The sequence below is a fragment of the Sinohyriopsis cumingii genome, chromosome 1 (assembly GCF_028554795.1).
Source record: "Sinohyriopsis cumingii isolate HCF-2022 chromosome 1, ASM2855479v2, whole genome shotgun sequence".
Lineage (NCBI taxonomy): Eukaryota > Metazoa > Mollusca > Bivalvia > Unionida > Unionidae > Sinohyriopsis > Sinohyriopsis cumingii.
The window spans coordinates 189,208,802-189,225,573 of record NC_142961.1 but is presented as its reverse complement, the minus strand read 5'-3'; the positions used below and the strand labels follow the sequence as shown (position 1 = coordinate 189,225,573).

Below are 16,772 nucleotides of genomic sequence, written 5' to 3'. Positions count from 1 at the left end.
GCATTTTGTATTAAAATACACACACAGATACACACAACACACACTGTGGTTCTAATTAAATAGCTATATAAATATGTATATATTTCTTTTTCAGATTGACAGATTTTCTGATGATATTTACACGTTAGATTTTAGAACATTTACTTGGTCCTATGTAAAAACTAAGGTAAGCTAGTGAAAATATGTACATGCCTGATTTATTATTTATTCACTGTCACTGGATCGATTCTTCATACTTACTTGTTACACGTGTTCAATTGAATAGTTCTTTATATTAATGAATAGTCTAGGATTTGGATTAATTGTTCATTATGACGACTTATCATGACAACAAAGTATTCTTTCCATTTATAGTAAAAAAATGTTCATAACAATTAGGTCAGATTTTTAATTAAAAACAGCAAAATATATATGCATTACTGAACACTTAAATCAGCTTTCTCAATAGATTTACTAATTTCAAGTTCTTTATGTTCTGCTGTTGTTTTGTATATATTGTCCAGATTGTTACTTAATCAGATTATGGGATGGATGGGTATTATTCATTTGCCCAATCACAGCTGATGATTTTTTTGTAGTGGTAATTTCACTGGTGTCCCAATCACAGCTGATGTTTTTTTTTGTAGTGGTAATTTCACTGGTGTCCCAAACACATCTGATGTTTTTATTGTAGTGGTAATTTCACTGGTGTCCCAAACACATCTTATGTTTTTTTTGTAGTGGTAATTTCACTGGTGTCCCAATGCATCATTCATTCACTTGCATTATTGCGTCCAGTCAAATAAAGTTAAACCAGAGAAAATGTTCCTACTCACCCCTGACTATTGTAGAGGAGGTCTTGCTACAAAATCACATACATAAATGGTGCATATTTTTTTATATAACTGCAGTTATAAACATAAAGATTGTTACAAAAAAAAATTATGTTTTTTCCAACCATCCTTCCATCTTTCATATTTTTGTTTCTGGAACACAGTTTCAACGAAACCATTTAAAATATGTTGTTAGAACATGGTCTTCATATTTAGACGTGTATATGTGCCCATTGCTGTTCACAATGTTTCTTTTTCAGTATTTTAATTCTTTCACATTTTTCTGTTCATCCATCCTTCTGTTGTTCACGCTTTTGTTTCAAGGATAACTCCAAAACTGTTTAAGATATAACATTGAAACTTGATAGACATGTTAGACTAGTGGGCTAGATATAACATTGAAACTTGATAGACATGTTTGACTAGTGTTCTAGATATAACATTGAAACTTGATAGACATGTTAGACTAGTGGACTAGTTATAACATTGAAACTTGATAGACATGTTTGACTAGTGTTCGAATATAACATTGAAACTTGATAGACATGTTAGACTAGTGGGCTAGATATAACATTGAAACTTGATAGACATGTTAGACTAGTGGGCTAGATATAACAATGATATTTTATAAACATGTTAGACTAGTGGGCTAGATATTCCTTTTTTGGTATTTACAATTCTTCAGTTCAATTTAACATTTTGTCTGTTTGTTGATTCATCCATCCATCATTCACATTTTTGTTTCAAGAGTGTAGGTCCGACTGTACAAGATATATCTATGAAACATGGTACACATCTTAAACTAGTAGTATTAATGTGCTTTTTTATTATTGAATTTAAATAGCTTGAGTTTAAATATTTTTAATGTTTGTGCCCATTTGTCTGACCATCCATCCATCCTGTATCCATATTCTTGCTCCCAAAACAAAACTCCAAAACTATTCAAGGTATCTCATTCAGACATGATAAACAAATTAGGCTATTGGTGTAAATGTGGCTTTTGTGATTCTGTATTTTCAACATTTTTCATCCATTTGTCTTTTCATCCATCTAACCACCATTAACACCTCCATTGAAAAACAAAGTTACAAGATTGCTAAAGATATCTCTAAAGAAAACATTTTTATTAATGGTAAAAATTGCAATTATTTTTCAGTAATATAAATTATTTACAAAATCTGGATCAGCCTTGTCAAATCATCAGTATCTTTAATATGTTTTTCATCCATCTGCCATATACACAGAGCAGAAATCCAAAACTGTTCAAAGATATCGCAATGAAACATTATTTCCATATCATATTTTTGGTCAAGATGAAAATTTCCCACTATTCCATGCAAAGAGAAATCACTGTAAAATTAGAATGATACTTTATTATTATAATTGTATGACACTAAATATATTCATACAATCTGGAATTGTGCTGTCTAATTCATGTCTAAAATTATATGCATAAATGATTCTGACTAATACTTTTCTTCTTACCCACCTGTAGGTTACCAGAATTTAATATACCAATATTGGATGGACACCAGTGAAACATGCACATACACATATCACTTCCTTGTATACTTACTAAATAAAAATCTTCCTTGATATGGAATCTACAACAAATCCTTTTCTCACAAATGCATTTTGCTGGCGGGATATGCATGACATCTTGTTGAAAATGTTATTATAAATGAACGGTCTCGCCCAGGGGTGGGAGACAAGAATACCACCCCACTTGTAAATGTTTACCCAAATGCAAAATAACTCTAAAGATTATTAGGAGATATGATAACAGATTAAGGAACACATTGACAGATGGACATACTGAGGTGTGGTGATTTTTAAGAAGTTCCATGTTTACAGTCTGAGATGTTGGGACAGAATTACTCAAACATCCACACAGTGTTTGCATTTAACAAGCAGATCGAGCCATATTTCAGTTGTTATGGGTCAGTCCACTTGGTCCATAATAATGAATTGTGGATATGATTCCTTTCACATGGACAGGTTGTTTTTCAAGTTTCTAATTGATTTGTTTTCATATATTTTATTTTTCAGGGTGGAGCAGCCAGATGGCGTGATTTTCATACAGCGACTGGCATAGATCACAAGATGTGTATTTTTGGTGGGCGCAGTGATCAAGGAGGCAACATGTTTACAAATCATGAAATTTATTGCAATAAGATACAGATATTTGATACTCAAACTAGCACCTGGTGTGAACCACCAACTACTGGAATTCAGCCAATAGGAAGACGTAGCCATTCAGCCTGTAAGTCCATATTTATCTCTCTTGTTTAAATAAAAATAGTGATTCTTTCAGACTAGGTCTCTACTCTTGAAACATTTGATTAGAATTAAGATGAAAATAATTGTTAAAATTATGACATTAGTCATTTTAGGATAGAAGTACTTAAATATTTTAATAATGTTGGCTTTACATACTTACTTCATTTCACTGACATTGAAGATAGAAGTATACTAAAATATTGATCAGCAATTTTTTGGCAGGTTTTATGATATCACTGAAAAGGACAAAAATGGGTTTATGTTAACTTTACATTACTTGAACATGTATATCTGTTGAATGCATTGAAGTTCACTGAGTCATTTTACGACAAATATCAGTATGGTATGTGCATTTGCATTTCAAGCCCAGGAAGTATATACATGGGAATATTTTTAATAGCTTTCAAAATATGAGGCAGGAACCAGGTCCCCTGGAGGTTCCAGATGGACTCAAGGACCAATGCCAGTTGCATGTATGACTATAATTTCTATGCCCAGTATATATGGTTTTAAGATGATGATCTTGATAGTTTCTGTGCTGTGATGTTTGTTTGGGCTCAGTGGACAATGTTAGTTGCATTTTGAAATTGGCTGTTCATGGCCATTATCTGTATATATAGTGAGCTAATTACTTGATGACGTATGAAACCAGCATGTGTGTATTGGTATATATAATACTGCATTTAAAAGAACGAAAGTTACTGATTTACAGAAAATAATGACTGGAAAAAAAAATTAACATAACTTTTCAGAAGAAGCCTCCATATGGGTAAAATATGTTTAATAGAAGGTTTAAACGTAAACCTATTTTCTTTTCATTGCTGTTGCCACACAGGTACACTTGTATGTATTGTTGCCACACAGGTACTCCTGTATGTACTTTTACCACACAGGTACTCCTGTATGTACTTTTGCCACACAGGTACTCCTGTATGTACTGTTGCCACACAGGTACTCCTGTATGTACTGTTGTCACACAGGTACTCCTGTACGTACTGTTGCCATACAGGTACTCCTGTATGTAAATGGAGATATCACTGGTCCATATTTTCATACTGGGCATCTATAAGAGATTTTTTTCTCAGAAACAAGCCAAGAAGCATATCATTTTTCATCATTTTTAAAGTTTCTTCCTGGTCACATCACTCATATGATGTTGGTGTGATTTGCGGCTCTCAACACAAAATATAGAAATTTGACCAAATCTTAACATTACAGTCTGTGGGAATAAATTGATTGTCTCTGCACTACAGCAACAGTTTCACCCAGTGGAAAAGGACCTGGATAAAACATACCGAACCTCTTTCTCTCCCATTTTATAATCCAGTTAGGGTGAATTCATTTGTAATTTTATTAATAAGTTGACAGTTGTGCAAGTGTCAGGTATTTTTGCTTATAGCTTTTGGTTTTTCAGGATTTTAAAAACAGATACCTCAAGATTGTTTAATAAAATGGTTTATGCATTTGCTCAGTGGCATACATTCCCTAATCACATCAGTGTTATGTAATAATCTCCACTACCTGTTGAATCCAGTACGGTAACTCCAATTAGCCATTGAGCTGGTTGGTAAACAGTTTAAGCTTTCACTGTGGTAATCAGCATTGTCCTGCATTGTCTCTAGGGATTCATCAAGATCTCTATTTCAATCAGTAAGTGGTATAATGTGTTTCGAAGGTTTCTGCAAAGGACTGTTAACTTTATTTGTGAATTTTGGTGGATAGTTTTCATATTTTTCAAAATTTGTGGACTTCGTTCTTTTTCACTTGGTAAAGTTGTATGAGGTTATGATACTATACATGCTAGCTGTTTTACTGTAAACACTGGCTGCATTTTATTTGTGTTATTACAGGTGCTGTTGTGGATTTGTTGAAACTTTTGGGTTTTTTATTGTCTTTCAGAACTCAGTGGCAACCTAGCGTTTAAAGTGCAGTTAGTTTAAGGTTGCTGAGGAGGATCAAATGTGCATCAACAGGAACTGGCTGTATTTGTAGTTATTGGTCAGAGAGGACATTGTCTTTGGTCCTGAGGAAAAGTTTGAGAGCAAGATATTATGACACAAAATCAAAATCATTGGAAAACAGTGCCTTGATCCTCCACCCAAAATCATTTCTGTTATAAGTATAGTGTATGGTGGGGGCATGTTCCTTTGGCCACCTCTCCATCATTGATTCCAAGGAAAGGACCAACAGCTGTTGTCACATCCGAACAGCTAGAATGGTGGTGCCAGATGTATCCATACATCACCACTCCAGTATCTTCCTGTAGTCACGTATGAGGGGACTGATTCAAGAGATAACTGTACAACTACTTTTGTTTAGGGAGCTCTGACCCCCCACTCAATCACCAGATCCATGGGCCCTTCTGGTACTGTTTTCATTTGCTGGGAAATAGCTCTCCCAATAATTGGCAGCCCCATGGGCCCTAGTCCCAATGCATGTCCAAGCATGGCTTTATGGCCTGTAAGGCAGTTTGCATGCAGTACGAAACTGATGTGGCCAATTTTTCTTATCAGTCGTCATAGCCTAATGCTATTATTCCATTTCCCAACCTTCCAATCCATCATTCCAGCAGGTCATGCATACCAATCAATCAGATATCAGTCCTTTCAATTGGGTATGTCACATACCAGCTGGCCACCCCATTGTACACTGAACTATATGGGGACTGGTATAGCTAGTTCATATTGGGACTGGTATTATTAGTCCATCTGTTTTTCCGGCCTTCCAGGCAATTGCTGAACCAGCCTTCCATCCCATTAGAACATACATTGTTGATCACAGCCAGCAGGCCAGACATTATTGGCATATCTGGTAGAGAAGTACAGCCTTACACCTAGGGATTTTGCTGCTTATTATGTTGTAAATGGATATGGAAGCTTTGCTGGATGAGGATTCAGTTTTAAGACTGTGGTGGGGGAAATTTATTAGCATTTAACACTGTCCAGCTGACTACCATTTCTTTCTGTAATCAACAACAAAAAAATTAAGGATATAGTACATGTTGAGGATGAGGAAGAAAATCCTTTTGCCTCCTCCTGCTGTCTGCAAAAGCATTAGTGAAATTTCCACTTGTCTCAGACAAAATTATGGACCAGGTAATTGTAAAGATTTCTCTCATAAAGCTTGATGCTGGTATCTTATTCCAAAAAGTGGGAACTGCAAAAGCTTGGACACATACAGTTTTGACATTCCAAGTGTCAATAAGAACATTGCAGCAGTATGAATGTTTTCTCTGCTATTCTACAAGGTCATTTGTCTATTTGGGCTTTGTATGAGTCCCCTTTATGGCCTTTTTATGTGTCCACTATGGTGTCTTTTTATGTGCCCACTATATATGGGACCTTTTTATGTGCCCACTATGTATGGGGTCTTTTTATGTGCCCACTATGTATGGGGTCTTTTTATGTGCCCACTATGTATGGGGTCTTTTTATGTGCCCACTATGTATGGGGTCTTTTTATGTGCCCACTATGTATGTGGCCTTATGTGCCATCTGTGTGACATTTTTATATGCATTCTATGTGGCCTGTTTATGCGCCCTCTTGTGAAGGATGGTTAAGATTGCATCCTGTCATGGAGAAGTGGATTCTAAGATATACTTCCCTTTTCTATGGCAGTCACTGTACACACACACACCTTTCATACAAACATGCCCCTCTAGAAGACAAAAGGCAAATGATACAGACTTACATGAACACAGCCTGTGACATTGAGTAATATTTTGAAAAATGCAAATATTTAGAACATTTTATATTGACTACAGGGTTTTCATGCCTCCAGGAAATCAGGGGAAAAGTCAGGAGAAAACATAGTTTTGTTCCTGACTGGGAAAAGCCCTCAAATTTTGCAAATATTGATCACCGTTACAGATCACTGCCATCTCACCTGTCTGCATGGGTTCGAGTCTCATGCTCGGCCAATGTGGGTACATGAGAAAGCTTGCCAGTAGCTTCTTGTGTGTTGGTGGTTCTTTCTGGGTTTTTCCCAGGTTCTTCCTCCACCATTTATACTGGCCGCCATTTATAGCCTATTGTGTGCTGAAAAATGGCGTTAAACCCCATAATAACAACAACAGCAGGATATATACTTAGGAACTAAAAAAATTGTTTCTACATATGTCAAAATGTTATCAATTTATCATCACAGAAGGCTTTAGATTGAAATAAATTCCTCAATATCTTCAAAAAGGTAATTGTGAGAACACTGCTTTTGCAGAAGGTTTCTAAAAAAATGCTGTTGACTATGAACAATTATTGTGAAAGTAAACTTTGAATTTAGGTCACAGACACCTACTTATTTTATGAACTATGCAACCGACCTGTGTGTGTCGATATATTGTATTTTAAAGAATGAAGGTTGCTGATTGGCTGATAATAAATACTTGAAAAAAGTAATGTAATATTTCAGATGAACCCAGTGTGTGCATAAATTGTATTCAGTAGTAGGTTTAAACTTCAAACCATTTTCATTTTATTTCTGTCACTGCACATGTAATTCTGAATGTAAATGAGCAGATCTTACTGATTCAGTTTTATATTGGGTACAAGGAAGGAATTTTTTCTCAAAAACAAACTTGGCATCATATTATTTTCATCATTTATTAGTTTTATGTTGGATTAATCATTATTAGGATTTAAGCATGACTTGCTGGTTTTACCATGAAAGGGGTTGTAATTTGGGGAAACCTTAAAGTGACAGTCTATGGGAACTGAATCAGTTGTCTGCCCATATTATTTAAGGAGGGGAGAATATATGGCTGTAGGGTGGAAATCACAATAGTTTCCAAGTTATGACCCAGGGGCCAAGTCCCAAGGAGTAGGGATGGATCCTGGAGTCAGTGTCATTGCTTTTTATATGTTGTGACCCAGGGACCAAATCTTAGGGGGTAAGGTTAACCTTAGGGCATCACCCAAGGAGTCATACCTCTGGTAACACTTGGGTCAGTGATCACATACCATAGTTTTTCTAATAGAAGCCCCCTTATAATAAATGTCCACACACCCTTTTTCCAAAAATGAAATAAATATCTGCCTTATCTAGGCTTACAGAGCCATACATATATATATATATATATATATATATATATATATATATATATATATATATATATATATATATATATATATATCCATTTATGGTATGTCCAGTTAGTTCTAACTGTACATGAGTAATTCAGTGACTTTTAGAAAAATCAAAACAACTGATTTATGAATGTTTTCAGTCAAACAGTGTTTTATGGTATCAAAAGAAAATCAACACAGACACCAATAACAGTACACATGTGTAATAAATTTGAAACAGTTCCACATCAGAGATATCATAAATATCCAAACATAGATATTAAACTCCTAATTAAATACAACTGGTTTGTTACAGGGGTCTGAGTCTGTTTTTAGACTATTTTCTGCAGGATTTTTAGGACGATGGTACTAATTCTAATAGTACTCTAATAAATGCCCCCCTTTGGAAATTGCACTGCCTCAGGGGCATTTATTAGAATAACTAAAGTATGCATATGGGAGATGTACAACTCTAAAATTATTTGGTTTCATATAAAATCACCCCTACTATCCTAACTCCACCTTCAAGGGCATGATGAAATGAGTTTAAGACATTACACATGTATGGATGAATAATCTGTCACAATATCTACATACTTTTTTAGAAGCATATACTGTATATATATATATATATATATATATATATATATATATATATATATATATATATATATATATAGAGAGAGAGAGAGAGAGAGAGAGAGAGAGAGAGAGAGAGGGTCATTTATTCACCTTTAACTAGAAAAATTTAGAATATTTTTCCATTTTTTATCAGCCATTGCATTCTGTATAGGCATTCACTGTTGTCCTTACAAAATGTTGGTGTAGGTTTATTTGAAGTATGGTGACCTAGAACTTGGTTTCTCAAAAACTGTCATTATTCATAATATCTGCAAAACTATTTGAAATTTCTGGATGTGAGAAATAATTAAGAACATTGTACAAACACTCCTTCAAACTAAAGTCCTGCTTAATACCTTCTCTAAATGATCATAGTACAGTCTGCATACAGTCATAGTACAGTAGTCAAATTACAGCTGTATTATAGAGCACATTACAGCCACAATAGTTATACTGTAGCTGTATTACAAAGTACAGTCATAGTAGCTATATTACTGTACTACCCATAGTGACAAGACTAAACTAAGTTCATTGACCAAAAAATACTTAGTGACCCAAAAGTTTTACAAAGCTAGTTTAGTGATCCACCATTTTAAGTAACTTTGAAACTAGTTATCCACCTCTTTTTACACACTTACAAAACTAAATCAGTCATCTACCACTTTTACACCTGGACAAAACTAGTTCTGTGATCCACCACATTTACACACTTACAAAACTAGTTCTGTGATCCACCACATTTACACACTTACAAAACTAGTTCTGTGATCCACCACATTTACACACTTACAAAACTAGTTCTGTGATTCACCACATTTACACACTTACAAAACTAGTTCTGTGATTCACCACGTTTACACACTTACAAAACTAGTTCTGTGATTCACCACATTTACACACTTACAAAACTAGTTCTGTGATTCACCACATTTACACACTTACAAAACTAGTTCTGTGATCCACCACATTTACACACTTACAAAACTAGTTCTGTGATCCACCACATTTACACACTTACAAAACTAGTTCTGTGATCCACCACATTTACACACTTACAAAACTAGTTCTGTGATCCACCACATTTACACACTTAAAAAACTAGTTCTGTGATCCACCACATTTACACACTTACAAAACTAGTTCTGTGATCCACCACATTTACACACTTACAAAACTAGTTCTGTGATCCACCACATTTACACACTTACACAAGCAGTTCATTGATTCACTACTTTTACGTAATTACAACCACCACTTTTACAATCTTACATAGTTCAGTAATCCACCACTTTAACACACTTACAAACAAAACATGTTTATTGATCCTTTTTTACACACAAAATGTGTTCATCGACCCACCATTTTTACAAATGTACAAAACTAGTTCAGTTACCCACCATTTTTACATACTTACAAAACTAGTTTTAGACCCACCATTTTTGCATAAATACTACAGTCTGGTCTTCAGCTTGTTTCAGTGTGAATGATTTCTTGATGTAAATGATTGGAGTAGCCTTCTACATTGTAGATTGGTAATCTAAGTTACAGCAATATTTTATGGATAACTTTCACATGTAAAGTGAAAGCAATGAAATGTCTAACAATTCAGCAGAAAACTGAAAGCTTTTTGAATACTCCCTTGCCTAATCAAAATCTGGATTCATGAGGCTCGTTCAGTTTTAATGCTCTGTTTTATGACTGTGGACCCAGGTTCAGTTTCCTTCATGAATATTTCTGCACTAGTGTGAAGCAGCAGTTTTAATTTTTAAACATTCTGACCATGTGATCTGCAACACAAAACTTGGGGGTAAAATTTTACAAGAACGAATGTTTTTCTGAAGATGAGGTCATGGTGATATTTTAAAAAGTTGAGATAAAGCCATTTTTACGCAACGTGTAGTTACTGCTGATTTCTCAGTGTGGCATCATTTTTCTGTGATTATGTCAAAGTATCTCTAGGAACTTTTATTGCTTCACATCTCATATATAAAAAAAACATTCTCCAACTTGAAATTCACCTCATCATCTTTAAATGTTTTTTAACATTAAAAACAGAAGTTAACAAAACTGAAGTATATTAAATACATCTACAGTAGTCTAATACAGTTAAGTCCTCATCTAATACCAGAAATGTGTGTGGATATTCATGATTAATTAGTACCATTACACAGAAATAATTTTAATCATTTGCATCATAATACATCTTCATACATATTTGTATTTTTATTTTAAACTTAAGAATTTCAGACTTGAAAATTATAATAAATGAAGAGCTGGAAATATCCTGAACTTTGCCAGTCTGAAAAAGATTTGTACCCTAATGTTGTCTGAAAAAGATTTGTACCCTGATGCTGTCTGAAAAAGATTTGTACCCTGATGCTGTATCTAAATTTAATGTGCAATTAAGAAACATGTGAATATTTGTTAATTGAATGTGAATCACCTGAATTGTGTTTTTGTTCATTCTTTTTCAGTTGTCTACAAGGGTAGTTTATATATTTTTGGTGGATACAATGGATTACATGATCTTCACTTCCGAGATATTTTCAGATTTGATCCAGGTAGGCTTTGTATCTTATTTTTCTATTTAGATGCATGAATGTATTTTGTGTGGATTTTTTGTCCATGTGAGTTTCCTTATAAATTGAAGCTGATGAAGGAACCATTAAAAAGAAATATTTTCATTATCGTGACTTTTTTCAATTTAATATATTCACACTATAAGGCTGAGAATATTATGATGTTCTCTATCCATTTTCAATTTTGTTTCCACATTAGTTTGAGATGTCCCCCACATAGTTACAAAATTTTGTAGATGGATTACATTTGGAGTAAGGAAAAACTCTATTTATTTTAAGTCATGGATGGATTACATTTGGAGTAAGGAAGAACCCTATCTATTTTAAGTCACGGATGGATTACATTTGGAGTAAGGAAGAACCCTGTCTATTTTAAGTCCTGGATGGATTACATTTGGAGTAAGGAAGAACCCTATCTATTTCAAGTCATGGATGGATTAAATTTGGAGTAAGGAAGAACCCTATGTATTTTAAGTCAGAGGTAATGGGAGGTAATTGTGGATCGATTACATTTGGAGTACGGAAGAACCCAATATATCTATTTTATGTCAAAGATAATGGTCAGAGGTAATTGTGGATGGATTACATTTGGAGTAAGGAAGAACCCTATATATTTTGAGTCAGAGATAATGGTCACTGTGACTTAATTTAAGTTCACCACTGTCGATAGTCAACAGTCTTTTTGGATTTCTTTTACCTGCGGTAAGTAAAACGTTTATCAGTTTTGGGGTCAAAAGGTGAAAGGTCAAGGTCACTGTGAACGAAGACAAATGGTTTCTTCACATTTACTTAAGTTTTCCACTATCTGCATTCAACAGACTTTGTTGAAGGCTTGCACTTGGGTTAAGGTTAGTTGGTTGTTAGGGGTTTAATGCCAATTTTCAGAACACGATAGGTTATACATGATGTCCAATATATTTGGTTTTGAGGAAGAACCTGGGAATGCCTCAGAAAGAATCACTGGCCCATGGGAAGGTAATGGCAAGTTTGAATCTCCAACCCATGCAAATAGAGGTGAGATGTAAGTGAACTGTAAAGGCAAGTGCTTCAGCCACATGGGGCCACTTGGGTTAAGGAAGATTGATTTTGGTGTCAAAGCTCAATATCACTGACTGAAGGATGAAAAATTATTTCTATGCAAAAAAATTCAGTTCTTGACCATGGACCGTCAAACGTGTTTGTGGATGACTTAATTATTTGATACAAAAGAGGCCTGTTGATTTTGGGGTCTACAGTCAAGGTCACTGATGGAAAGAAGTAAATCGTTTATGCATAATAACTTAAGTTCTAGATAATACATCTTGACCAGAGTTTGGGATGATGTGCACGTAAGATAATGGAATATGCCTTTTGATTTTGAGGTCAAAGGTCAAGGTTATCATGGATCAAAGAAATGTTTTGCGGAATAACTTTTGTTCTTGTGTAAGCACGTTTGCATGTTCTTAGGGTAAGAAAGAAACCTATGCAGTCTGGGTTCAAATGGTCAGAGGTGACAGTCATAGTAAATCTGATATTAAAAAAATAATGGTTTTTTACATTAAGTTTAGTTCAAGACAGCAAACCTGGACCAAAGATCAAGGTAATTAAAACCCATTGCTCAATAAACTCCAGAGTCAAACATACTCTGCTAGTGCCACATGGGCATAAAATGTGTTGATTGTTATCCTTTGGGGTTTTTTGACCTGGGTTTATTAAATTCCTCCTAAATTGCAAATTTAGAGTGAGTATAAGATCTTAAAAATAAGAAAGTTGTGTTTAGTCACTTTCATCATCCTTTAAATGTTTTATTGTATGCAATAGGAGCTTTACTATGAACACTATCTGTTTATTTCTTTTCTAGTGAGGAATCACTGGTCCATGGTAAAGGTGAAAGGTCAAGGGCCTTGTGCCCGTAGACGACAGTGTTGTTGTTTAATAGGATCCAGAGTCTTTCTGTTTGGTGGAACAAGGTAAAGATGTACACAGTTTTTGTTTTGGATTTTGTTCTGCATATTTTATAGCAGGCAAAATTATTTAATACTATTCTGACCAATGTGTATTCATTCAGAAGTACTGTATGTACTCATTTATAAGTCAAGTCCAACTGCAAACATCATAGACCCCTGATGAGCCATTGCATCATGTGCCAGCAGATCAGGGTCTATGTTTATTCTACTGATTACTCAGAATAAACTGCATAGACCCAGATCTACCAGTGAATAATGTCATGGCAGATCTGGGTCTGTGCTTGAGGTTCGAATTATTGCAGTTTACAGTAGTATTTATTTTAGGTGGCGTGTACCAAGGTATTTCTTCATTGTACCATTTCGTGAGAAAAAAAGTATTACTAATTTGAAAAACAGTTATATCTGTCACACATTAATTATGAATATAATAATAATAATAATGAGGGCTTTGTATAGCGCCTAATCTTTAGAAGCTCTAAGCGCTTTACAACATTACAATACATAACTGTATTTAAGGTCCTTTAATCACATGTTTGACACATATGACACATATCATGTATGCCAGGGTGGTGGTCAGATCGGATGTTATGAACAATATTTGGGGCAAATTTCCAATTTAAAACAATTAAAATATTTTGGTTATTTACTAGCATACGTTAATGTGTTACGTACATGTTCTCCTTTGTAAGACTGCGAATCATCCTATGATTATCAGGAGAGCAGTTGTTTTCTGTTTTATTTTTCTTAATTTTTCTAGCCCACTAAATGTTTTCTCATTTCTCTAGTGTTTTATTTTTACTGACCCTGTCTGATCATTATCTTGCCCAGGTGTTGGCACTCCACTCAGAGTCTCCATGCCTGTTATATTAGTAGTGTAGGTAGTAAATTGTAGGCTTCAGTATCAACACGTCCTATTTTTATTGACAGTTTATTCCCAATGTCGTTTATAGGGTGTCAGCTATAAGATAAGCTTGATCATTCTACTGTAGTTCCAGTGTTTAGATTACAACTTACAGAACAATTAGCATACACATAGCAAATTCATTGACTATTAGGCACTGGCAATTTAATTAAGGGGTGAGGGTGGATGCGATTTTCTTTTGAGATGAGATATTTTATTTTCTTTCATCTCAAATAATGTGTTGTTTTTTTTCTCAAATAGTATGATGTTATTTTGCTATAAATCAGAGCAAGATATTTTATCCAGCTATTGACAGATGGAAACTTTTAAAATGTCAGGTCCCTGCCCCAAACCATTAAATTGTTGATCACTAATATAATTGTGGTATATCGCAGTACAGAATGACAGTACTCATGGTACTCAGCTCTGGTCTCAGCAGTTTGCAGTTGGACTTATAAGCAAGTATATGTTACATTTTTCACTTATAAAAATTTGTATGTACGACTTTACCATGTGTCTTTTTTTTCATTCCACTAGTCTGCCAAATACAAACAGGCCATATTTATCAGTTCTCTGGAATTTGTTTACCTGCATATTGAAGTTTAACATTACACCCATATTGACTTGAGTGCTTTTGTTAAAAATGAGAAAACATCAGGTTTGAGATTCTCAGACTGGGTTTTGTTATTGTTGAGCCCACTTTAGTGTTAAATGAAACCTAGCATTCACTTTTCAGGCATGAATTGCTGTCAATGGTTTCTTATCAGTTTAGTGTTCACTCCATTTATCAACATGAATGACTGTCCCATTTGTTGTATGTGTCCCAACAAGGTTTGGGGATTGGTAGAAAGTCTCAAGGCTTTTTATCAACATGAATGACTGTCCCATTTGTTGTATCTGTCCCAACAAGGTAGAAAGTCTCAAGGCCTATAAGGCCAGGAATAAAAGGTCCTAATTCTTCCTCGTCATCTCTGAAGTACCCCACTGTTCCCAAGAGAGGTCTTTAGCACATTCTGGTTTAGAGAAGTTACCAGCTTTCATCAAAGATGTGTCAGGGAGGAGGGAAGTTGCATGCTTCCACTGGTGTCTGGGGGTGGCAATCACTGACACCTGGAAAGTGACAGCTCCCAAGAGAGGCAAATCATTGCTAATTCCTGACAGGGAAGTTGCCTGTATCCATTAGCAAGCCCTTCTTTCATGTCATGTGTCACTCAGGTTGATCTTGATTTGAATTGTTGCTTGGCAACTGGTCACAGTACACAGGGTCACACGACTTTGTGTTAGGTGACAGTCATCAAGGTCTTTCGTTAGGCATCAGTCACTAGGTAATTTGTCAAGTGACAGTCATAAAAGGTCTTTCACCAGTCATCAGGTGCTGAACACATCACTGTGCACCACTGATGGACACTGGATGCCAACCACCAAATATGTTGTGTGGTTCCCATCTTCCATTTTGAGTCTCAGGTCACCAACCACAGAGCATCTGGTACAGTGATGTGTACCTGGCATCAGACTGAATTTTTGGCCACCATCTTGTGAGATGAAACAGTCCCATCTTAAGCCCTAAGAGCAAAGACAGGACAATGAAGTATCAACTGTTGTGGGCACACAGGTTCTCAGAAGAACAAGTTATATGGCGTCCTTCTCCTCAGTTTGCTTCCCAATCCAAGTCCCAGAGGGCAGAGAGGTTTTGATTGTTGATAAGGATGTAAATGAGTATACTGCCTTATTACAGACACCTCTCTGGATGAACATCTTGGCATTTGCTTATTGTCACTTCCCCATCCCACAGGAAATTTCTGCAGTTTTGTCTGGAATGGATCTTCCAGTTTCTGTCTCTACTTTTCAACTGCGTGATCAATGTAATAGCAGCTCATTTAAGATCCTTAGGAGTTTGCATCCGCTAGATGACTGTTGATGCGTACTGTCCTCTGGTGGTCCCCTCCTGACGGATCTGTCTTTCTGTTTGGAGACAAGGACTTGTCTAGCTTAAAACTTAATACCCAATTAGAATCATACTTGCTGGGGCCACAGGGGAACTATCAGAATGTTCAGTGACTTTGAAGTCCTGACTCTGTGAAGAACCTGAGGAATTATTCATAAAGCTGTGAATCCATAAGCATACAGTTAATTTGTGTCCCCTTGATGACTGAGGTACACTGTGACTAACATGTTCTCCATAGTGACAATGATGCCGTTGATAAACCCTTAAAGTACTAGCAGTCAGCCTGCATTTCTAGATTGTTTTCCAAGATTACAAACACAGCAGGTCTACTCCCTCTAGGTGCCCCTGAGCCTGAATTTGAGGAGTAAGTGTCAAGGAAGGGGTGAGGTTCCAGAACATGCATTGGAAACTTGTCCTGATTTTTCCACCATTTCATGGCGATGAAACTTGAATCCTATGGTGATCTGAGTGTACAGGGAGGGGTCTTGTGAGGTCTCCAGTTTGCTTGAAGCTAGAACTGGAGGGGCCTCATATGGAGCCTCTCTAAGGGAACTAAATCTTTTGCCACATTCAGAGTTCTGAGGGGAGAGAGATAGAGACAAGCAGACAACAGCCTTTTATCCAGTCT

General features: G+C 35.6%; 1 protein-coding gene across 1 annotated transcript in view; it reads left to right on the top strand.

Annotated features, from left to right (window-relative positions):
* The window catches only part of LOC149808561 (kelch domain-containing protein 3-like), a 55,322-nt gene that overhangs the window by 20,716 nt on the left and 17,834 nt on the right, over nt 1-16,772 (top strand). Inside the window, exons 5-8 of the mRNA XM_089979104.1 lie at nt 95-166; nt 2,862-3,075; nt 11,248-11,334; nt 13,193-13,301. Of these exons, the coding sequence (XP_089835230.1) occupies nt 95-166; nt 2,862-3,075; nt 11,248-11,334; nt 13,193-13,301 (482 nt within the window). The remainder of the gene's footprint in view (nt 1-94; nt 167-2,861; nt 3,076-11,247; nt 11,335-13,192; nt 13,302-16,772) is intronic.